General features: G+C 39.6%; 1 protein-coding gene across 2 annotated transcripts; it reads left to right on the top strand.

Annotated features, from left to right (window-relative positions):
- Positions 1–1,126: 1,126 nt before the first annotated feature.
- On the top strand, positions 1,127–23,602 carry SANBR (SANT and BTB domain regulator of CSR). Of its 2 annotated transcripts, XM_048297377.1 has the most exons (21): positions 1,127–1,300; positions 4,326–4,491; positions 6,381–6,567; positions 9,723–9,816; positions 10,792–11,030; positions 11,878–11,936; positions 12,572–12,732; positions 13,556–13,642; positions 13,774–13,884; positions 15,651–15,774; positions 15,956–16,108; positions 16,301–16,446; positions 16,792–16,891; positions 17,894–17,926; positions 18,532–18,631; positions 19,607–19,701; positions 19,817–19,845; positions 19,938–20,011; positions 20,658–20,746; positions 21,110–21,201; positions 21,604–23,602. In XM_048297377.1, the coding sequence occupies exons 2-21, from the start codon at positions 4,342–4,344 to the stop codon at positions 21,638–21,640; spliced, it is 2,160 nt and encodes a 719-aa protein (XP_048153334.1). In that variant the 5' UTR covers positions 1,127–1,300; positions 4,326–4,341; the 3' UTR covers positions 21,641–23,602. The 2 variants fall into 2 exon arrangements, with proteins under 2 accessions (XP_048153334.1, XP_048153335.1); XM_048297378.1 differs by lacking the exons at positions 1,127–1,300; positions 6,381–6,567 and having other exon boundaries at positions 4,412–4,491.
- The last annotated feature ends 11 nt before the right edge of the window (positions 23,603–23,613 follow it).

The following is a 23,613-nucleotide window of genomic DNA, read 5'->3' as shown; positions in this document are numbered from 1 at the left end:
CTTTTCTTGCATTCTGCTGTCCTCATTGTGTTATTCCAGAATTTCCAAGTGAGGTTTTCGGAAAAAAAATTATTCGTTTCCCCGATTTTTGCCAAATTGCCACGAAGGAACGAAAGTTACGTGTGGCATGATTGGGAAGGATTGTTATGTGGGAAATGGGGATCTGGGCTGGTCTTTATCAGGCTTGGGTGGCTTCCCACAGGAAGTAATTTAAAAATGTTTGGGAATACTTGATGCAGTAGTAGACATGCAGTAGGAATCAAACTGTGTGGGTGAAATAACAGGATTGGGACTGTCTGAGCCTTTGCAGAGTAACTCTGGTGAGCCACTCCCAGTGGTTGGGCTGTTCTGTGTAATTATCTCTAATTTCAGTTTTCTGCTACTGTTTTTTATAGTTCACAGTGGATCAAATATTTCCATCAGCTGAAAACCTGGGAAAGCTTAAACGGAGGCTCCTTCTCTTTGGTGGGAGCGTGGAGTGCGTTAACACATTCCCGCTTAATTAATTTGCTGTGCTTATTAGCGAGCTTATTAGCGAGACTGATTCTAGTGTCTGATGCGTTGTTTTGGCATGCGGTAAGAACTTCTCGTGGCCAGGCTTTTCCTTCCCTGTAGGGTTCTGGCAGGTGGGAATGCGGCGGTGAACTTTGACTGCGAGAAGCAGAGTTACCGCTGTGGGGTTCCGCTCGGAAAGCTGAGCTGGGCGGGATGGGGGTGCAGCACCACAGGGAGGGGGGCGGTGTGACGTCACACGGAGCGAGGGCGAGGCCGTCGTGACGTCACCGGTGGCCCGGAGCAGTGTCGTGTCCGCCCCCACTTCCCGCCGCAGTGACCGGGACCGAGCCGGGCCGCGTCGCTTGTCCGAGGCGCGCCGTGACGTCACCGTGACGCCGCGCGGGGCGGCGCGTTGCCGCGGCGACCGGACGCCGCGCGCGGGGCGGGAGGGGGCGCTGCCGCCGCCGCTGCACTGCGGCAAGGCGGGGCCGCCGCGCGCCCGGGGCGGGAGCGCTCCGCGCCGCTCCATTGGCTGCGCCCGGCGCGAGGGGGCGGGGCCTCGTCACCCGCCCCGCGCCCATTGGCGGGGGCCGCCCCCCTGGCGGCGCTGCCGCCCCTCCCCGTGAGGGGGGGCCGGGCGGTGCCGGCAGATGAGGGCGCGGCGCGGCGGGTGCGGACGGGGCGTTTGCGGGTCTCGCTCGTCCCTCGGTGGAGTCGAGTCCCCGTCCCGCTGCTACCCCGGCACGTCCCGAGGAGGAGCCGCTGCCTGTCCTGTCCCGCTGACCCCGCGCCTGGGAACCGCCAGGTAAACCCAGGAGCGCGCCCGGGAGGGGTCCCGGCGGAGAGCGCCCGGGGGGGCCGTCGGGGTCCCCGCTCTGAGGGCGTCACACGAGGACGCTGCTGCACTTGTAGGGTGTCCGAGACCGGTTTTTATTATTTTAATTTAAACGCGTTGTAATTTTTAATGTTGGCTGGTACGTGGGCAAGCTACAAAGTTGCTGTTGTTCCTCTCCCCCGCCTCATTCTGCACCATCACTTCCTTGCGTTTCAGGGCTGTGGATGGAAACCTTGTGCCCATCCCACCATCTTCACCTTCCCTCAGGTTGTGCGCCTGCAAGGGGTAGTTATTCTTCATTTCTACATTAATTATTTGCTTTAAATAATAAAAAAGTAGAATCAGATTGTGTGATTCCATGATGAATTTAACTCTTAGGAATCCTTTGCACTACTTAATTTGGAATTCTGTGAGTATTAATAGAAATTTCTGTTCTCACGTATCTTTCTATGCTGTGCATCTCAAATGAGTTGGTCAGAGTTAAATAATTTGGAAACTTTTTTCTTCTCCAATTTTCATAGTTGAGGAAAGGGTTAACCTGAGCTTTCCTTGCAATAACAGAGCAGTGAGAATCTGTAGAAGTTTTTTTTCTCTTAACAATATGATTTATTACAGGCTTTATGTTGCTGCTTTGAGAGAGTTCTTGCATGAGACAGAATCTTGCATGTGTCTGTATTTCCAACAGGGTTTCCTAAAGGAAAAAAAAGCAAATATTGAATGTCCTGTATAAAGCTGCAAAGAGGAGTCCCATGCTCTTTCCAGAATAGAAATAAAAACACTTAACTTCTGTACGCCTGTGATTAAGTCTGTTCCTTCATTTGTCCTTGCAGTAATAAGCACATACAGAACTGTATTTTAATGTGCAAGATAAGCAAATAAAGAAACATGTATGAGAGACAAAGACTTGATTCTCTCTGAACCTGTCATCATGTTTTAGAGCACCTGTCATCCCTTCATGCTCGGGCTGCTTCATGGTCCACAGAGTTGATGTGTAGTAAACTTGTTACCAGTGAAGCACCCAGAATTTTTCCCTGTAAATTGCAGACTCAGATGTTGCCAAAAAAAATTGTTTTCCTTCTTTCTTCCTTTCTTTCTTTGATTTCCCAGTGTAATCATCCCATAGCACTAGCCCTCAAAATGCTTATTATGGAATATTGACGTTGCTGGCAATTTTACTTACATTAAGCCTATTTTATGGTGTGAGACCAGGGGATTATAATACTCCATCGTTTACTTATCTCATCCAAACATATTTTTAAACCAGCTGCTACATGTGTATGAACTAGCACAAGAAGTCAGCTCTGTATTTCATAACCACTGAGGTTTGCCCCTGGTGCTGACCTGTTCTGGCCCGGTTATTTCTCCTCCTAACAGCAGAAATGGGGGATGTTCCGGGGCTGGAATGTAATTGGTACCGACATCTGTCTGCACGCTGACAGAGAGAAGTCTCCAACACAGAATCGCCACAGTAACACTGCTTGAAAGTGCTCTCGGTGTGAGGGATAAGGGCACCGTGACTTCAGGGACTGATCCACTTTTACCTGATAGTGGCATCTATTTTACTCGGAAGTTTTGGACTCATATAACCTGCGAGGACCTTTCTCCTTTAGAATTGGCTATCTGGCATATTTTACAGCAGATTTCATTTAGATAGAATTGCTAAAAGGGTATGAAATTTTCTATAGGACTTGTCTTCTGCTTTGTGGCTCTTTTTCTTCTTTTTAAATCTCATGACTGTGGGAAGCAAGAATTTTCTCGGTGGGTTCTGGGCTTTCTCCTTCTGATTTAATTCAGCTGCTCTTTTGAGAGGATGAAAGCTTACAGTTACCTGCTGCGCTGATTTCTGTTTCTACCAGCAAAACAAGCAGAAAAAAGAGCTGGAACAGCTTCTGGAGGGAGAAAAAATCAGGGAGATTTTGTGTATTTTAAGCATCTTTTATTTTAGAAAGAGGGTGGTGCAAAAGAAACATCTACGTATAGTGTGCTTTTAGTAACAAGTTACCAGGTGTTATCTGGGTGTATTTTCTCTCAAATTCTCTGTCATTCTTGCATTATAAGTCAAAAGTTTGTGTGTGGCTTTTAAGTTCTGTTATTTATGGGATCTGTTTAAGGTACTTCAGAAAAGGTCCAAGTTGCTTTCCAAGTGTGGGTCCCTCCTGAGCTTTTTGGCTGTGTGTTACTTGAGCATGAAACTCTTGATTAATGCCTGCAGTTCTTTCCCAGCATATGCTGAAACAGTACTTTGAACTTTTACGCTGTTCCCTGGTGCTGTGTATAAAATCCATTTGGAAAAAGAAAAAAAAAACCAAAACTAAATATAATCCTGTTTTTTAAGGTGTTTACTGCTGTCCTCATATGCATTGTTGTGGTGTTCAGCTTGAAGCTGAGGAATAAGAAGTTTTTGGAACGGCTTATCCTGGCTAATAAGGAGTTAGGAATGTCAGGTGTTTGGGATGAGAGTTGAACGAGATTCAGGTGTTGTTTCCTGACTCCGAAATATTGATGGCCCTTAAATAGGTATCCTGGTTTGGCTTCTGAATAATGGCAATCAGGTGTGCTGAGCAGATGGGGAGAGCAAGAGAGAGCAAAGCTGAGAGTAGAAGGTTTGTGGGAACACATAACTGTGTTTGAATTTGAGTAAATTTACATTAACATGGCCCTCTGTAACTTAGGCTGTTTATTCTGAGATTGTGGGAAGCCCTTCTGTTGTATTAGAGCACTCAGAGGTGTGATTTCCCCTCTGGAAAGAGGCACCTCAGGGGAATGGTGGATAATACCTGCTGCTCCTGGGTTGGGTTTGGTTTGGTGTGTTTTGTGCATCTGCTTCTCCCTCAGGGTTTTGTGAATATGTAAATTGTGTCAAAGAAGTCTTAGTACTTGACTTTAATGCTGTGGTAAATGCTTCCCCCAGTAATTTATGGAGTGCTGCAGGTAAAGTAGATCAAGCTTTAGCAAACCATGCAGTGAGACTTGCTAAAAACTCTTTCTCTTCTAGGCTTAAGTAGCCAAAGATGAGTCGTGGATTCTCAGAAAACAATAACTTTCCCTATGACAACAATCAAATGGTTTTGGATATGATCCTGTGTTCCCTAATTGGTGTTCCTCAGCCTATCGACTGGGACAGTGTGGCAAGGCTGGTGCCAGGATATACATCCAAAGAAGTGAGTTTACTGATAAAAGAATTTGTATGCTTTAAGCAGTGTTATATGGAGAAGAAAACATTTCTCAGGGGAGGGAGGGAGGGAAATGGAAGTTAAGGGGTTTTTTTCTAAAGTAATTTACACCTAATTGAAAATGTTAAATGAACAGTAGATTGAAAAGAGGTGGGGGTTTTTGTTTTGTTTCTACAGAACCTGAGTATTGAAATTAAGAAATGTATTCTGCATTTTATTTCATTAGAACTTATACAGAATAAGAATGAAAATTACTGGGAAGGAAAAATTAAAAAGTGTAATAAAAAAAGGGAGCTGTGCTACTATATTCCAAACTCCATAGCTAAGACTTGGGTGGAAAGGATGCCAGTACCCACTAACCTCATGTAGGTTGTAGTATCCTTACTAGGAAACCTAATAACTCTCTATGCTTGTTGTTATAATGCTAAACAAGGAGGATTTACAGGCCTCTATTAGGTGAAGAGCGCAGTTGTTTCTTTTTTGATCCTCCAAGATGTGGATTTTTCTTTCTTTGGTTGGAACAGAATTTGAAGAACCTCTGTATACTTCTCTTTCTGGATTGCTGAATTTCCTGGTGAAATGCCTTTTTTTTTTTTTTTTTTTTTTTAATAATAATTTTGACTTTTTCTTTTCTTGGCTTACACCCTCTCAGAAATGAAAATGTCTTTTGCCCTTGTGAATCAGCAAAGCTGAAAGAAAACAAGCCAGTGGTCTTGACTTTCTTGCAAACCTAATCAAGTGTGTCAGCTCACATTTATAGCAGTGCTATTGGGCGTTGCTGTAACCGTGTATTTAGAACATAAAAATGAAGGATTGGGTGTAGAAGCTTCTGTGGAATGTTGCTGCCTTTCAAGTGCTTGGGGACGTCTCTACTGTTCACCTTTCAAAGTGCAGACAGCACTGTGCACATTAAGCAAATAAAATATCAGTGAGCTTTCTCCTCGTATTAATGAATATGATTGATTAGTACATGTCTGATTACTCTGTTTTAAAGAACTAAATGTCTCAAATATGTGGAGTCCTTGTTTAAGGCAGTTACATAAAAGCACAGATACCCCTTTATTTATCTCTTGCATGTAGTAGACTGGCATCCCAAATTGGAAAGACTGTGAATATCAGAAGGATGTCCCTGTGTGCCCCTGGCCCAAAGGGGCACTGGCATGGAGCAATGTCTGTTAGTTCAACCCTAAACAAATAAATAAATAAAACCAGCTGCTAATGGAGCCCAATACCTGTGTCACGGGAGGATCACCTGTAGAATTAAGTAGATTTTATGTGCAGGTTACCTCTGCGTAGGACTTGGCTGAACCAAACCTATAATTATGACTGTGTTGGTACAAATTTACAGAATGGAAAGACTTTCTAGTTCATCAAAAACAGGGAATGGGAAGTTTATAGAACTGCAGTGGGAATGAAAAATTAATAGAACTGCAGTGGAAAACACCAGTCCCTTTTGTCCAAATTGGAATGGAGGTCATAAAGTAAAAGAATAATGATTGTGAACCAATTTCTGTAGCCACTCTTACTAACATTTGACCATATTTATGGTAAAAGAACTAGTTACAAAATGAGAACTCAAATTCTCCCCATAACTTTCCCTGTTGAAAATGAGGCTTAAAATCATGGGGTTTAAGGAAATGAAAGTTGAAACAGCTTCTATCTGATTTTTTCTCTTTCTGTATTTAATTATGGTAGCTATTATTTTACTGTGTTTTTATTTACTTTCCTGATAGCACTAACTAAATAGGAAGCCTTGTAAGTTTGATATCAGTAACTGTTCATGTGCAAAAGATGTGCAATATCCATCTCAAATCATAATTATTAAAAATGTACTGAAAGCTACTGCTTCATTGTCCTATCATTTAATCTTGTGACAGTGTGCAAAAAGGTTTGATGAACTAAAAAGCAGTGGAAGTTCACCTGTTGACAACCAGTATAATCCCCTGATGGCTGCTGGTGGGAGTCCCGTGGAAACTTTAGCTACGTACATCAAATCCTCCTTGCTCGATACACAGACAGAGTTTCAGGAGCCTGCTATTGGGCAGGATTCCATTACTATAACTGGTATGTTTTTAGTCATTCTGAAATATATTGGCTTTGATAATCAGTATGTGCATGCTTCTGTCCCGAGTGGTTAAGTCCACTCAGGAATAATAGTCATTCATCTTGGGGAAGTTTAGTATAAATGTCATGCATACAACAAGGCACTTGCCATTAGTTTAGTTTAAGAATCAATGTTTGCTTGGGTATTTTTGATAACTTGTCCTTCCAAGAGGCATGAATCCTTCTGCTGAATCCTCTGTTCAGGAGTTTCGGTGGTGTGCTGTTAACCCTACAGCCATCTGAAGTCACATTAAGCAGCATTATTAAAATAACTGGAGAGTATTGTGAGGAAGAGCTGCAGGAAGCTGAGGAGGTGATCCCTCGAGGGCAAACCTTCCTCTCCCAGATAGAAGCCCTGTGTTTGACAAGGATGGGTACAGAGGAGTTGGAGCAAAATGTAGCTAAGTTTTGCTTTAAGACGGTCTTGTGTTGACATAAAATGTGTCCTAGTCAGTTATGTCCCAGTAATTATATGGGCAGAAGAGGACCAAACACAATAGTTGTAAATTGAATCACAGCACAATTAAATATTGTTAACAATTCCTTAAGTACAACTTCTGTCAGAACTTGTAATTAAATGTATGTGTTATTCTCTGATTTTCAGTGTAAACGAGATGTTCCAGTGACTATAGGACTTGGTAAAGGCATTGCATGAGAAATTTGCTTCAGTGATGAATAAATAATTTCTATGTGAAAAACTAAGATGTCAGTGAAATGTTTAAACAACGTGTTCTCTGTTAAAATGTCCTTCACTCCAGCTTTCACTATCCTCTTTGCAGCAGAAAACAGCTGTTTGAACTTTGGATAAAGTGTTTTTAATAACTCTAATCAAGGGATGCTATTGGAAAACTGTATATGGAGTGTCAAGACTGAAAGTGCTTCCCATCAGTTTTCAATTATATGTAGTTGCATGCATGATGTGGGATAAATGCTGCTGGCACCCAAATGTTGGTTTACAGGATTAGTAGCTTCCCAGTAGGCAGTTAACGAGCTGAGTCTGCTTCTAGAACTCCTCAGACAGTTAGTGCATGTTTTCTTTCTAACAGTGTAATAATACATGTAATGACTATTAATGCACTTAAGTCCGGTAGTGTAATGTTTCCTATGACAAGATCCTAGCCTGAGATTATTCTCTGTTCTCTTTGCAGCTTTGGATAAATCATTTGCCCTGTTTATGTGTAATTTGTTGATATGAAATTAGGGTAATCAGTCTCTTTTTCTCACAGGCTTGGGTGAACTCACCTTCTTAGTATTTGTGAGGTACTCCTATATTTTAGAATTGGGGATTTGAGAAAATCCTGTATGTGAATGTTTTTTGTTTAATTAATTGCTTCCTAGTGGATTTAGTCACATTAGCTTATTGTTAGGATCAATATCAATAATTTTGGGCCTGTTTGCATTTGTTTGTAGTTATGAGTAACAGCAAGAAAAAGCAAATCAGACCATACTCATTCTGATCTGCATTCTGGTTTTGGCTGAGTTATAAAAGCTCATTTAATACTTGCTAATTATAAGGCAAACTGCTGGTAAGTCCCTCTGATTGCATTTCATGGCAGTAAACAAGCACATAGGATAGCCTTTTACCCAAGGTATTTATTATAAGGTTTCAAAAGTTAATCAATCTGTAAGCTTTGGGGGGGGGGGGTGGCTAAAAAGATACGAAGCAACGTATGGTGAAGTTCAGATGTCCCCATTAATTTGGCTGTGTTGCATATTCTTGTCAGCATTATTGCCTTCAATAAATCACTTCACTGTGTTCACAAGGAACTTGTTAATATTTGCAGACAGAACTGTTTCATACCATGCATTCCCACAGTCCCTTCTTTTAAAACTTGCACCTTTGATTCCAAACCCAGGGCTCCCACCTCATCTGCCTGCAGTGGGATGGCTGCCCAGAAAGCTGTGGCTTCACCAGCCCTTTCCAAGGTTTTACTGGGAGTGAATCTTCCTCTTCTCTTAAGTGGGTTCCCTCTGGTAAGGCCTTGCTAAGGCTTAACTGTGCAAGGCCTTAGGCTGCACCTTCGGAGAGTTTTGTTTCTTCTGCCTCCAGTGCAGTAATTTTGCTTTCCTGAGGGGTGTAACTGCTGTGTTCTGAGCCATATCATTTTTGTTGTCAGTCTGCTGTAGTTGTTTAGCCATAAGAGGTCTGTCTTAATCTTCTTCAGAAGAGTACAGCCTCTTACATTATGCAAGAGGGGAGAAGATGCTTCTGAACTCTTGAAATCTGAGAGAGTGGCGTAATCATGGAAAATCACCACCTTATGCGTTTTCAGTGGCAGACAGATATGTGCCCTTCCATTGTTTAAAAAAGACAGTGATCTTTCTGACTTTTAAGCAAGATCATTGAAGTTTCAGATTGCAGTAATCCATTCACAGTTGGAAAAGAGATTCATTGTTTTAATCCTTGATCCAGAACTCAGTGGATGTGGTGACCTCACAAGGTTGTTGTGTCCACTTTCCACTGCTTGTAGTGCCTTTGTGAAGATCAGCCATTTGAAGTGCATCTGTCCTTTATTCTGGGAATAACCTCCATGATGTAGCTCTAGGACCAGGCAAATTTCATGGTCTGCTCTCTTTGAACATTGTTTCACATGATCAGCAAGTTTAAGCCACGTGTGTGAGAAATTTGGCAGAAACAAACACAATCTGAGAGTCTTCCGCACTTCTTTTTGGAAGCTGCTGATTTCCAAAGCTGGCACATGATGGGTAAGGAGTGGGATAGTTCTCAAGTTATGGCCTGGCAGAAGCTTTGATGTGGCAGGGTCTTAGGAGCCACATCCCACAAAGCAGACAAGAAGAGCTAAAGGGATGGGTCGCATTCCCAGAAGGAAGTGCTGAAGGCTATGAGTCTTAAGCTCTGTGTTGAGCTGGGAGTGATCTGGGTTTGTAGCGAAGTGTCTGGGCAACCCAGCAATGCTGCTGCTGTGAGTTCCCAGTGTACGGCACTCAGAGCAGGAATCTGGATTGTTTAGTAGCCCTTATGGAAACAGATTTGTTCCTAGCTGTGTGCCATTACTCCACCATGACAGCCGTATTTCAGTTGCATTTCCAAGATGCTGAAGAGCAAAAGTTCAGGAATTTTTGTTCTAATGCAGCATTTTTTCCTTACATTGAAGGAAGGCCCAGTGCAGCCTCCACAAGGAGTTGTTCTTCAGAATCTGAGAAAGGTCCTGTACATAACAGTGGAGAAAGCACTGACGAAACCCAGGGGTAAGAAAAGCTTTGTGTGTTTGTTATCTAGGGGCTTGTAGAACTGATAGGAAGATGTCTAAATTGCTCGTGTTTTTCTACTACCAGAAAGAAAATAGCTGGAAACATCCTAATAAATGCTGTAAGAAATTTGGAAACCTTCCATTGCTACAGAAATACAAGGAGTTGTTTGAGAATGTGTTGTGTGCAGTAAGATATAAATCTGTGCATAGTGTTCCTCTGGGTGATTGATCACAGCTGGGGCAGGAATGGGAAACATACCTGATTTTAAAAAGGAATGAAACAAGATTGATGCTCAATTACACTTAAAAAAATATTCTGTGAGCACAGATTTGTCCTGTATAAAAGCAGGAAAAGAAAGCTGTAAATGAAGAATTTCCCCATGAATTCAAATAGCCATCCAGGTCACTTTCATTCCATCACATCCCTGTTTTTCACACTGTGTAAGTACACATAAAATAATGTTTGTTTGAAACCTAAGCATCTCTGTAAAGATGGCATTTACTGATTCTAGCTTTGAGCTTTTCTGAAGAAATAGACATTTTAATGTACAGTAAACCAATCTTAATATCCACAGATGAAAATTACTGTTATTGTCCCTGGTGCCTCCGTAACTTAGGCATCTGTATCTGGTTACTCTTTTAAGAAAATTAGGAAGGGAGAACAAATAAGTTCTCCATATAATTCAGGTTGCATCCTATAACAGAGGTGACCAAATTGTGGAATGGAGCTAGAAATTTTCTATTTCTGCTCCCTCAGTTAAATCACTGTCATTATCTATAGGAGATATGCATCTGTTTTCTTCACCTATCTGACAATAGTTTCTATTAATAGTTAATAGCTGCACTTTGTTTTCCCTCTGTCACTGAAACCCTGTTGGTGACATCAGTGTTGCAATGCGTGATCCAGAGTTGGACATGAGTGTCCTAATTGGCTTAGGCTCCTAATTTGCTTTGTGGCTTTTTTTCTTTTGAGGCCAAATATGGTGATCCATGTGTGTGATGAAGCCAAAAACCTCAAAGAAGATTTTGTGTGTCCTCGAGACCTTTTGATTTCAGAGATGAAATACTTTGCTGAGTACCTGTCAGTGGATGCCCAGCGCTGGGAGGAGGTGGACATTTCCGTGCACTGTGATGTTCACATCTTTGACTGGCTGATAAGATATGTCAAAAGGAACTCTAAGGAGTCTGAGGCTAATGAAATGCCCACTTTAGGTAAAAGTAGATAATTTCTTGTAGGTTTGTTATGTTCTGTACTAACTGAAGATGAATGGGTTTGATGCAGTTCAGCCCCAGCTGGTTTGTTTCTGACTGTTGTCATTTGTTATAGAAGTGTTGCAACAGAGATCTTGTGGTCATTTCAGCAGATGTCTGCTTTGCCAGCACTGACAGCTTTGAGGAAACATGTTGAAAGTTGAAGCAATAAAAAAACCCTAATATATTTTGGGATGTGATGTTTTAATTAAGAGTCTTCAGACCTCTTCTGACCAAGGACAGGGTGGTAGATTTAAAATGCTGATGATTGGTTTGTTTGTTTCTCCTCTGCTCCCTGTTAGTACAATTGCAATGTTTTCTGCAATTTCAATGCAATCCAATACAATGATAGAAGAGCCTTTGCCTTTATGGATTTTGAGGCAAGTTTTAAATTTTTAAATGAGCCTTTGCTACCATTTAAAAAGATACAAACAAACCAAGAGAAGAAAGTTATAACTTGCAATGCAAAGGTTATGTTGAGAAAATCTCAGCTGGGTGTGATGGCTACAGATAGAAGTTAATCTTGTGTAATTGCTTAGTCATTGTATCCCTATGAAGCCTCCTTCTCCAATTCTAATAAATTCCAGATTGTTATAGTTGTACTCTGACCACTGAAATGGTAAACCAAAAGTTTGCTTCTTAAGGTGGTTAAAAGGTTCTGGATACTAGAAGATGGAATGACAGGTTGATTGCTAAAATAATCACTAACACAGATGTTAAATATGAAGAGGGAGGGATGTGATACAAAATTACAAAAAAAAAAAAAAAATCATGTAAAAAGCCCCACCGTTTTTCTGTTTCCTTTTAGAGCCATCAAATGTCATATCAATCCTTATTTCTTCTGAGTTTTTGAAGATGGATTCATTAGTAAGTATTAAGAAAGATTGATTTTCTGGCTTGAGGGCACAGTTAATTACCAGGTGTCTTAACAGCTTGTTTGTTGTGCTTTGGCTGTTATGTAAACAGGTGCTGCAATGAGAACACTTTGAGATTTTTACCACCTTTCCTATTCAGTGCAGTTATCAAATATTTACAGAATCTCAGTGCAATAAAACTTAGAGTAAGTTACTTCTAAATGTGATGGTGTGATCTGGAGTGCTTGTTTTATATCCTTTTTACATGAATGACACTTCTGCAATTTAGGATCTGATTTTCCAGTTCTGTATAAGGAGTATCTGCTGACTTTGTTAAAATGTTTGTCAGAAGTTCTGTCATTGGGGTGATCCACAGTAAAGCACAGCTGTTGAAGTTGAGATCCATGTGTTTTGTGGTTCTATTTTAACAATTGGAAGGTTACTGAAATTTTTGGAGGAAAACATAAACTAAGTCATGTTAATTCAGCATCCCCTTTAGGCAAATCTGAGGCTTGCTTTTTATTTTTAAGTCAAACTGAAGTAGTTTTCCAAATCACCACACTCTAAAAAAAATAAAAATCTTGAAGTGATTAGTATGAGGGTTTTTTGTCTAGAATTCCTTAACATTTATATTTCTATTTTTCCTAGGTAGAAAAATGTATTCATTATTGTCACAAAAATATGAATGCTATTGTGGCCACGCCGTGTAACATGAACTGTATCAACGCTAATCTTGTTACACACATTGCTGATCTCTTCAGGCACAATGAAGTGGAAGAGCTGAAGGACAAAAGAGACAAATTTAAGAGGTAACTTTTTTTGCCCTGTAGTACACTACTGAAGTGCTGTTGAGCTTTGGGATAATATTTTGTAACTGCTAAGGCTGTGGAGTTTGAAATTATATATTATATATATATTCTCATGTAATGTATTTTTCATGCAGAATTATAATGGTGTGACTCCAGAATTTGATATTTAACATTATGAGCAAAAGGAAAGAGCTTTTACAGGAAATGAGCAAAAGGAGAGGCCACACTAGGAGCATGGCATGGGCGAATTATTCATGAATTCTCACATGGGAGTCAGGATTAGAGTGAGAAACCTTTTATGAGATGACATGCTCCTAATTGGTAGGGAATGGTTTGGCTTCAGCATCCTGTGAACTCAAGATATTTAGACTTAGAATTCAGGATGGCTGGGAGGCTGAATAGTTGTGCTGGAATGCTCTTTCATACATCAGGACTCCAGCTTAGTGTGGAGATAAGGGCCAATTATTGGAGTACAGACTGACAGATAAGCAAGGTGAAAGTAAGGGAGGTCTTTAGTCAGTAGGGATGAAGGCTTACTTTTAGAATGAAGTGCAATTTCACAGCAATATTTATTAGTAAAAGGTCTGGTAGAAGCTGGCAGTTTATATTGGCAAGCAATATAATAAAGGGGAAAAAATCAAAGTATCTCTTTTGTCATGCCTGTGTAAAGATGAGATGAACAGCATAATTTAAAGGACAATTATATTAAAAGTTAGATTCTGAGAGTGACTTTGCTTGTCAGAATGTAGTTGTTAATCTCACTATGCATAAAGCAATTCTCAATTTTTTTCTAATGGGTGAGCTGTGTTACTGTCATTAATAGTAAACTTTTCTGCAAGAAGATTGAAAGACTGTTTGATCCAGAGTATGTAAATCCAGATTCTAGAGGAAATGCAGCAACATTATACAGGTATGGTGTTTTTTCATTGCTATTTCAATAGCAAGGACAGTCCCTGTGTTTAGAGGTCCTGCTCTTACTCCAGTGCTTTCTTTCCTTCTTTCTCTTTTCTTTTTTCTTTTTTTTTTTTTTTTTTAATCTAGGTGTTGTTTATGTAAAAAGCTGCTAACTAAAGAAACTGAAAGGAGAATTCCCTGTGTGCCAGGAAAAATCAACATAGACCAACATGGGAATATTGTCTATGTTCATATAAGGTAGTGAATATATACATATTTTTTTTATACATAAAATGTTTCTTCAACTCTATGATTTTGGGTGATTTTAGAAGTACTGCATGCTCAGACACATTACAAAATTAAGTCACAGATATGTGAAGAGTGTATGAAATGTCTCAACTCCTTGTATTACCTAGAAAAAAATTAAAACAGAGGGGTGTGATTATGATGATGTACTACTGAAATTTCATTCAGCAGTGCTGCTGCTGAATGGAAATGGGAAAACCGCAGCCATGATTAGTGGGAGGGCTATTTTGGGTCGCACTGCTTTAAATAGAAAATATTCAGCTAATTCTTTCATCAGATGGTTTTAAGATGTGTGTGGTTGATGACAGATTGAATTAAATGCTGCATTTCTGCAAGGTTTGTTAGTGAAGGATAGACCCCACCATGCCAGTAAAGAAAGGCTAAGGAGAATTTTCTAGACTGACTTTATACTGTCAAATCAAATGCTCAACCTGCTTAAAGACTGCTATAAATAAACTTTGCCAGTTGTTTTTCTGTTCCTGGAGTATTTGTCAGAGGAGCCTGCAGGACCTGTTCTGTGTGTAAGCCTGATTCGTTTGGCACAAATGTGTAATTGAATTCTGTCTGTCTGATCCATGGCTGTGAACAGCTGGATTCTCCTGTTAATGAAGATCAGTCCATGATCAGCTGCCGTTCCCTCCCTCCCCGCATGCCCCCTTCAAGGAGGATGCTGGGAGATTAATGACAGGAGACCTTTCTCATCAGATTCGTTTTGTTCAGAACAACCCAAACAGTTCCATATCATCTCCCACCAGTTATTCCAAGGTGTGGGATAAGTTTTGTGTCACAATCTAAATAGAACCAAATCTTGTGCCCCTGTCCTGACCTATTTAAGATCACTGCTGATTAGTCACGTAGAATTCATTAATTGTATTACTTCACTTAAGCTGAGTGTATGTAGCTGCTCTGCAATTCCCAGCAGATAAATGTGCAGGGCTTTAAAGTTACTCAGAGGATTATCCAGATTCTTATTATCTGCCTTGTGCTACTTGTGATGCTTTGCTACACAGAATATGTTTACTGAGAAGTGATGCTGGCCACTAATGAATTCAGGCTCAGGAGTTAATACAATTCTATCTTTAATGATTTAAAAATAGGTTTCTATTTATTGGTCCTCTGATGGTGCCTAGAACTAACTTTTGACTGGAAGTAGTGCTTTCTTAGTCTAGGCTAGGCGCATATATAACAAAAGTTCTTCAGGCTAGGGCTTAAAATTGGGGGGAAAATTTTATCTGCTCTTTCTGAAGATAACATACCCCACTGCAAGTTGCATATTCTCTTTTGAGTTCTGAAGAGGTGTGTCTTATTTGATCACAAGGAAGAAACGAAGTCCTGTATTTTTTAGACTAGAACTGTCAGGTATGGACCTTCATCAAAAGGGCATGAGCTTGTGTTTTGAAACTGTATTTCTTAGCTAAGTAATTATTGTTGTGGTGCAAATACATAGAAGATGTTAATCTTAGCTTACAAATTTGCAGTATATGGCTCTTGAGATGAGTCCAGCTGTAATTCTTGGTTACGAGTGAGTTTAGGATGTTGTGAAAGAACAAAGGCTCTTCTGTCATGCTCTGAATTTAATAACCATTGTCTCACATTGTAGCCTTCCGGTTGTAACTCTGCTGTAGGCTTTTCACCAGTGTGTTTTCTGCTCGTTCTCCACCTCACGGTTCTGGCAGCAGGATTGAAACACAGTCATGACTGATGCTTTGCTTTTTCAGAGACAAAACCTGGGAAGTCCATGAGTATTTAATTTGCCTTCATGAGGAGCTGAAATCCTGGCGAGATGTTTACTGGCGTCTTTGGGGGACTGTCAATTGGTTGACCTGCTCAAGATGTAACCAGGTTTGCGTCGTTTCACTTTGGCTTGTGGTGGGTGACTTTTGGAGGGTGAAGAAGGGATTAAAGCAGTTTGGAAAATATGTGGTAATAAAGCTCGGTATGCATTCTTTACAGTGCAAAATTTTTACTTCCGTAGGTCATCTCACCCCCCTCTCTCTCTCTCTCTCTCTTTTTTCTAATGTAGTCTTTCCTGTGCACTGAATTCTCCCACTGCCAGTACCATTCGCAGCCAGTCCTTTATCCAGGTGTAGCAAGTGCTCTGGGCTCGACTGGCACAGGAGTGTATCCCTGTTGTAACCAAAAAGTTCTTCGGTTTGACCCTACAACCCTCCCAAAGGTACTTCAATACCAGCTCTCTTTTGAAAGAGCATAACACATAGTGGGTGGGAAAAAAATGTGTGTTAGGAAAATGGATCTTCTTCCAAAATAAGGATTGTAATTCAAAACTTGAACTTTTGTTATTATACTTGCTGAAATTAGTTCTTCCCGTTAACTCCAATATTTGATCTTCTGTCTCTGTGTACTGCAGGGTTGCAAAGTGAGGGATCACATGGTGGAGTTACCTCCAGAAAGTGAAGATGGGGATGCTTTGCCATCTCAAACGACTCAGATCTTGAATGATCTGCTGCATCATAGAGATGTTATCGTTGTTCCTTTCACTAAGGATGAGAATAGGTAAGAACATTGTATTGTGTTACTGAAATAACTCAGCCTTCAACAGTGAACACGTGTGCTTGTTATATTTGAGTTCTCTCCCATTTCAAAATGAGTCATAGGACTTTCTAAGGGTAACTTATTTTTGGTTGTTTACTTGGAAATTGGGAAGTGAAGAACAAATACTTTTTCCTTTTATTTTTCAAGCAGGCATTTAGTCATTCATAAGCATGCACTTATATCTTTATATTTTAATGTATTGCTATTGAAATGCTATGTGGCTGACTGATACGTGTTGAGTGAATTGAGACTGATTCTGAAGTTGTGGAATAGAAAATATTTTTGGTTTATGTATTTCTCTCTAAGTGATTCTGGTATTGGGCTCAGCGATGACAAAGGCCTTGAATGTGATGTGCTTGTAGAACCAAATACACCGTGGGGCCCCAAAACTGGAGAAATCAATGCTGTGAGTGCTGATGCTTTTCCTTCCTTTTTTCTAATAATGAGGGTTCTTTGAAGAAATTGTTGAACAAGTTTTAATAAATAAACCCCATACATTGTTGGAGTAAGAAGCACGCTGCTGGGCATTGCAGGATAACGTAGGTACAAAATACCTGGTTGGTGAAAAGGCAAACCTTTTCCCATGTCTGCTGGAAATTTTTCAGTATATAAGAGGGAATTTTCCTTATGTCTGGTGCTTTCCCCACCCCATTCTCAAATTGATGATATTTAAGGATCCAGTCAAGCTGTAAAATGCATCGTGTGGCAAATGTTTAAGTAATTGCTGCCTTGGTTTTGTCTGCTGATGTATCTGAGGTTCTCCATGACTGCTGCAAGTCCACAAAAGATGACCAGCAGCTTGGGTTGTGTTTTGGTTGAGGTTGGTTGGTTTGGGGGTTTTTTCCCTTTCAAGATGTGCAAGATATTACTTTCCACAGCAAGTCAACAGAGATACTTTCTAAGGCATATTTAAGGAAACTGATATGATAATGCCTCTGGTTTAAAGACAATGTTCATGCAATGATAAGTTTCTGAAGTTCTGGAACTTCTGATAACTTAGTGATACTGATGGTAGCACAATGCTGTTGACTCCATGAGAATTTCAATCAGAGTATCAGAAGTTCTCCCACTTTTAAATTTAATCTCTGTAAAAACAGGGTACATAACTTCCCTCCTGTCCTGCACTGATTTTCCATCAAAAAATGAGCTGTAAACATTTTTAATGCTAAGCTTAGGCACACTAGAACATGAATTGGCTGCATTTAATTGGTCACCGCTTTGCATCCTGCTTGGGTTTAGTCATTCCACCAAAATTTAGACTTTAAGGTGGGAGGAGGCCTGGGAGTTACCAGTGTAGAGTGCTGTACTATAACATACCACCCCTATTTTTAGAATTCATCTCACTTTTTCATTCTAATTATTTTTGGCTTGTTAACTTATATGCCTTTCTCTCTCTTTGTGACTACAGTTTTTGTCTCTGAAGAACTGGACTTTGCAGCTGGTTAGTAAAATACTTATTACTTTAAATATTTGGTCTTCTGTACTAACAGAGAACTAGCTTTGATTATCATTTGCTAGCTAATGAGACAGAAGTTGTATTTCCTTGCTTTTGCTTTGCTTCAGATGTTGCAGTATAGCAACAGTTTTTACAAGAAGTGTGAAGTACTACTTTGGCCTTAATAGAAATCAAAAATTCCCTTAAATGTTTTTATAAGTGACAACAGCCCACACTAGAACTGCATGCATCAGTTATTAATAATTTTTTAGGCTGACAGAAACATAACTCAAAATCCAAGGTTTTGAGTATCTGTCTCTGTTGGCTGGTCTGAGGTGCTTCATGTCTTCATTGTTAAGCTTTCTCATTCCTCATTACTAGGCACCCATTATCACTTAATTTAGATACATGTGTATATTCAAACAATGCAAACATCACATTCCTGAACATTTCCATAATTCCATGCTGAGCTGTTAGGAACTGTTCACTGTTACATCACTGAGATAGGGAGCTCTGTCGGATATCAGCTCCTGCAAGAGAGATTTAATATGTATCATTTAGTAGAAACCCAGCCTCACTTTTAATCCCTGGCTTCTCCTGGTGTTGATTAGAAACAGCAATCACTGTTATCTGAAGAGGAGGAGTACACCACTGGCTCAGAGGTCACTGAGGATGAAGTGGGGGATGAAGAAGAAGTGTGCAAGAAACCAGGTACAGCAAGTTTTTACAGTCCTCCTTTCTGGAGTTACCAGATAGGGATTTGAGGCAGCAGAAGTCCTCTCTAAGCAGATTTTGAACATTAGCTGTTTTGAAATTAAAAACCAGTGTTACTTGAATTTTATTTCTAGTTTTTCTGTGGTTAGGTACAAATTACTCCACTGCTCAGTGCCATCAAAAATCACTGGCAAACAAGGAAATCTGCAGCTATTCATGTCTGAGAAGTTCTTGGAGTTATCAAGCACTTATTTTGCAGGAAACTATGAAATTAATGAAATTTCATGTAATAAATGTTGAAAGAAAAGGCAGCAATTACATGACTGCTTTTACATGCAAAAAAAAATTTGCAGAATATTCTTTTGATTACATAGAGGAATGACTGGTTAATGTGGCTATAATTGTGTCTGCATTGAAGCTAAACTTTTTATGGTCTAAAAAGATTTTTTTCTTTTTTTAACGTGATAATGGTTTTAGGAACATGGAAAACCAAAAAGCAACTTTTCACCCTGCTAATGATTCATTCACACAGAGAGGCAGTTTTTGTTCTTTTTGTCTTTACTCAAAGGGTATGGATGTGTACCAGCATGTTAAAAAAAAAAAATCAAATTTGAAAGAAAATTTTTGTCCTTTAAATTTAAAGTTGTTTGATCTGATATTGTTTAGAATTTATTCATTTAATTATTGTGGTCCAGAATGTAGGTTGTATGTGTACTTATTTTTAAATGTAAAAAATCTATGCTGTTATGTGTAACCACTCTGCATTTTAAATACATACTTGAGTTTCTGTATACTTCTCATAGAAAAGCATTTGAGTAATGTGTGTTAGCATGCCTGCAACACTAACAAAAGGAAAACAGCCTGTTAATTTACACTATTTGTTAAGAAACAGAGGGGAAAAAATACTTCAGCAGCTCTGTAGTTGAGAAATTCCAAGTATCTGAGGGTATGAATAGATATTTCTTCCATTAGCAGGGAGAAAGGAGAAATTAAAGAAATCCTACAGGCACCCAAAGAAAGTGGTTTCTTCACCCAGTGTTCAGAAAAAGGAGAAGCTGTCTGACAAGGTAAAATCACAGCTGTGAATCCAGGCTCTCTGGTTGGGTTAAATAATGAGGAATTCTCTCTAAGTTTTGGACTTGACCTTAAAACACTTTTAATGTGGTTTTCTTTCTTCAACAGTCAAGTTCCCGAGATGCATCTCCGTTCATGTAAGTCATTTTCAAAGGCCTTGAGAACACATTTTAGTATCTCCCTCTTTGTAAGCTGTTATGATAACAGGGTGTGCACCTTTCTCTTCCAGTGTGAGCATGCAGCAGAACAAATGGGACGCCTCCAGGTCCCTGAGATTCAACCAAGATGCTCAAAGAGAAGATGGTCTGTTCCTGCATGAGTTTAGCTTTCCTAGAGTTAATATTATGCAAAGAAAATTATTCCGCTAATTTCTTTAAAATATAGCTAGTTAAGCCCCTTTAGGGTGAATTTAATCTCAGATACAGCAATGGGGTTTGGGGATTTTGTGTGATTTATGTGCTTTATTTGGAATATCAGCACATAACCTACAGAGATTATAGCTGTGTCATCTCATGATTATAAAAGTATGCAGATATTTTTTCCTGCATGCCTGTGGCATTTGTTGTCTGTGCAGATAAACAGAGAAACATCCACTTTTATCTCTTTCACAGTCTCTCTGACTAAAAATACTCAGAATTGTATTAATTTGTTCTGCCTTTTTTTAATTTCTTCTGAGAGTCTTGTGCAATTTTGCTGTTTTGAAAACCTCAGCCTCAAAACCATTTCCAGAGATTTTGATCTCAGTGTAGTGCCTCAGGCTGATTCTGGTATCTGCCAAGGCTGCTGAGGCTACATCCTGCATCAGGGTTTAGGGTCTTGGATGTTCAAGATTTTTATATGAACTGAAAAAAATTACAGATCCAGTATCACTAAAGTCTTTGTCTAATCCTCCTTGTATTCAGTAGCAAGGAAAAATGCTGTTCTAAACAACCTTTCTTATTTCTGGCAGATCAGAGAAGAATGTCTGAGATCACAGGGCACTTAATAAAAATGAGACTGGGAGACCTTGAACGAGTCAAGTCCAAAGACAGCAAAGAAGTAAGATTTGTCCTGGCAAAATGTAGTGATTACAGAGCTGAAGCGAGCCTTGGTTAGCAAAAATATTAAACACAAATCAAAATAACATCTGTTCAATACTTAAGCTAAAGAATGAATTTTATCAATCTTCATTTTGTTCCAAGCATGATTTTTTTGAGGATTATAGTTTAAAATAGTATTTAAAGTTTACTGCCTCTAAAAACTGCCCATGGGAAATAGAATGGGGTTAAAAAATTCAGTACTGGGCTGTGGTAATGGACAAAAGAATGCCATAGGTTCTTCTGACTTTTAGTGATTTTTATGGAAAGTCACTGATTACACTGAAGTCATGTCAAAACTTGATTATTTTTTTCTGGATTCCAGTATGCAGGAGGCATTTATTCTAGACTTGAAGCTCAGATAAAAGCCTCAGCGCAGGTCAGTGCACGACAAAGCAATGCTGAGAAGAATCCCAGGTAAGATTTAAAATAACAGCAAGAAAAACTCAGGGATTTTGGGGGTGTGGGGTGGTGGGTGTTTAAAGAAAAACATTTTCTCATTTCACACACGCTTCTTATGGATCAGCTTCCACCAGGTTAAGCTCTCTGAGGTGTGAAAGCTTCCCTTTGCCTCCCAGTAGAGCTGGGAGAAGGACACGCTTGGAGCCATGCTGGGGGAAGGTTCACTGCAGCTCCAATATCATTTCTTTTTGTGAAATTGTGGAAAACCGGAAAAGTCTTGGCTAAGGCTTTTAGCCTGTTCTTTGCCACCTTGTAAAACAAAACCAAAAAACCCCTACACCTCAAAAACCTGCATTAATAATGTAAAAAAACCAACATTAACATTGTAAATATGTTTCTTGTGTGTTTTTAACCCAGGTCAAAAGCCCGTTTTGGTCCAGGCCGTCCCACATGAGGAGCCATGGACACACTTTAGCCAGAACTCATTCTTGCTTCCTGAAACTCCACTGCACTCTGCCAGGTGGAGAATGCACATCTCTGAAAGCTTTCCAGTGACTTATTTATTACTTTAAGCCTTGTAAATTATTTTGTGCTATAAATGAATGCAAACCCAATAAGGTCTGTACTTATTTTAATTGTAAATATACTGTTTCTTAAATTTAAATTTAATTGCTTTTTTTAGGCTACTGCATTAAGTTGCATAGAAAATAATATTTTATAAATCTACAAAATTAAATTATCAGACTAACTTTATTTATGGGGGAAGACACAAATATGCCTTTTGGTATGCTAGAAATACTGAAAAGGAAAAAGCAAGACTACTGAATTCTGAATGCAGTCAGCAGCATTAACCAAGTCTCCTCGTGTATTTATATTGTGTTGTATTTAATGGTACATTTTAGGTCAGTCTTCTGGGGATTTGCATTTAAAGTCCATGACAATAGCTGTGACTTAGACTAGTTTAAGCAAAATTTCATGCAGTTCTGAGGCTTCCTTGTGTACATCACACAATGCCCACTCCTCTGAAGGTGGGTAGCAGGTAGGGACTAGACCTCCAAAGATGCTCTCAGTGCCATGATGGTGCAGCATTGCATCTTGCATGTGAACCACTTGCTTTTCTTGTATATGAAATCTATACCCATTCCTGACCCCCTCCTGCAGGGGACAGTGCTTTGTTCCTTTCTAAAACCCAAACCTTAGCATGCAAAGCAGTTCTAATTGATGCTATGCCACTAAATTTCTGAGCAGATCCATTACTGATTCTGTATCTTTCAATGGAGATGTATCATTACAAAGGCTTGTGCATGTAGATCTTTTGGGTCTAGTTACTCCCTGAAACTTGCCTGATTAATACTGTTTAGAAGTCAGATGCACTTTCAAGGTCTGTATTTGGAGCAATAGAATACAAATCCAGGGCTGCCAAAATGAAATAACTTGTCTAGAAAATGTGTTGCATATTAGCAAAGAAAACGGCAATAATAATAATAATAATAATGGCTGAATTCAAGGAAACATGTTCTGACTTTTTGAAACAGGTAGAAAGAGCGCTCAGGGAAAGCTTATTCCAGCTCCTGGCTGTACAGTAAATTGTGAGTTTTGGAATTAAGTCAGCAAGATCCTGGGTGGGAGGGCGGGGTGGGGTAAGGAGAGGGGGATTTGTTTAAATGCTCTTCTCTCCATTTGGGTTTTTTTGTTTGTCTTGTTTCTTGATGATTTTCGATAAGTGTTAGAAGACTAGGATAGCAATACTTGAAAATACTGCTGTCAAGGTGAAAGATTTTTACTGAAACAATTAAAAATCAGTGTTACTTGTGTATTTTGTCCAATGCTGTAGCAAATCTGGAGCCCAGTGAAACCAACAAGCAAAATGGGTTTTCAGTGGCTTTGATTTCGGGCAGGAGCGGTAACTTTGCAGAGTGCTTTAATCTGTATCAAATAAATAAGGTTTTGTGAATGCCTCAGGCCTGTTTGCAAGTACTAAGGCAGTTTGAAGCACTTGTAGTCAATATTGGAAAACTAATTGTTGTTTGTTGAAAGTATTATAACATCCATCAGGTATGAAAATGCAGTAGAAAAAGTGTTTTGCTACAATTTTGTGACTTCTGATAGAGGATTGTTCCAAATTCCCATGGTAAACCTGGCTATGAAAGTTGCAGGCTGCATGTGTGTGTTTAGTTTTCATACAACTACTGACTAGAAGAGAAAGGAAAATTCTGCTGGTTTTGTTCTGTGGGAAAGTGCAAGTTCTACGTGCCAGTATTGTTTTACTCAAAAATATTTTTGAGCATATACAAATAATATCCATGATGTGCAGTCATATCTTTTTTCCCCATGCCAACCACCTTGAATTTTTATCTTGTATTAATTTTGAAAATTTGTCTTGGTTTAATGGAAATAAACATTATTAATTTAAGAAGTGTGTGAGTT

This window comes from Corvus hawaiiensis, chromosome 3, assembly GCF_020740725.1.
Source record: "Corvus hawaiiensis isolate bCorHaw1 chromosome 3, bCorHaw1.pri.cur, whole genome shotgun sequence".
Taxonomy (NCBI): Eukaryota; Metazoa; Chordata; class Aves; order Passeriformes; family Corvidae; genus Corvus; species Corvus hawaiiensis.
The sequence above is the reverse complement of the archived record's forward strand: the minus strand, read 5'-3'. Positions and strand labels throughout refer to the sequence as shown.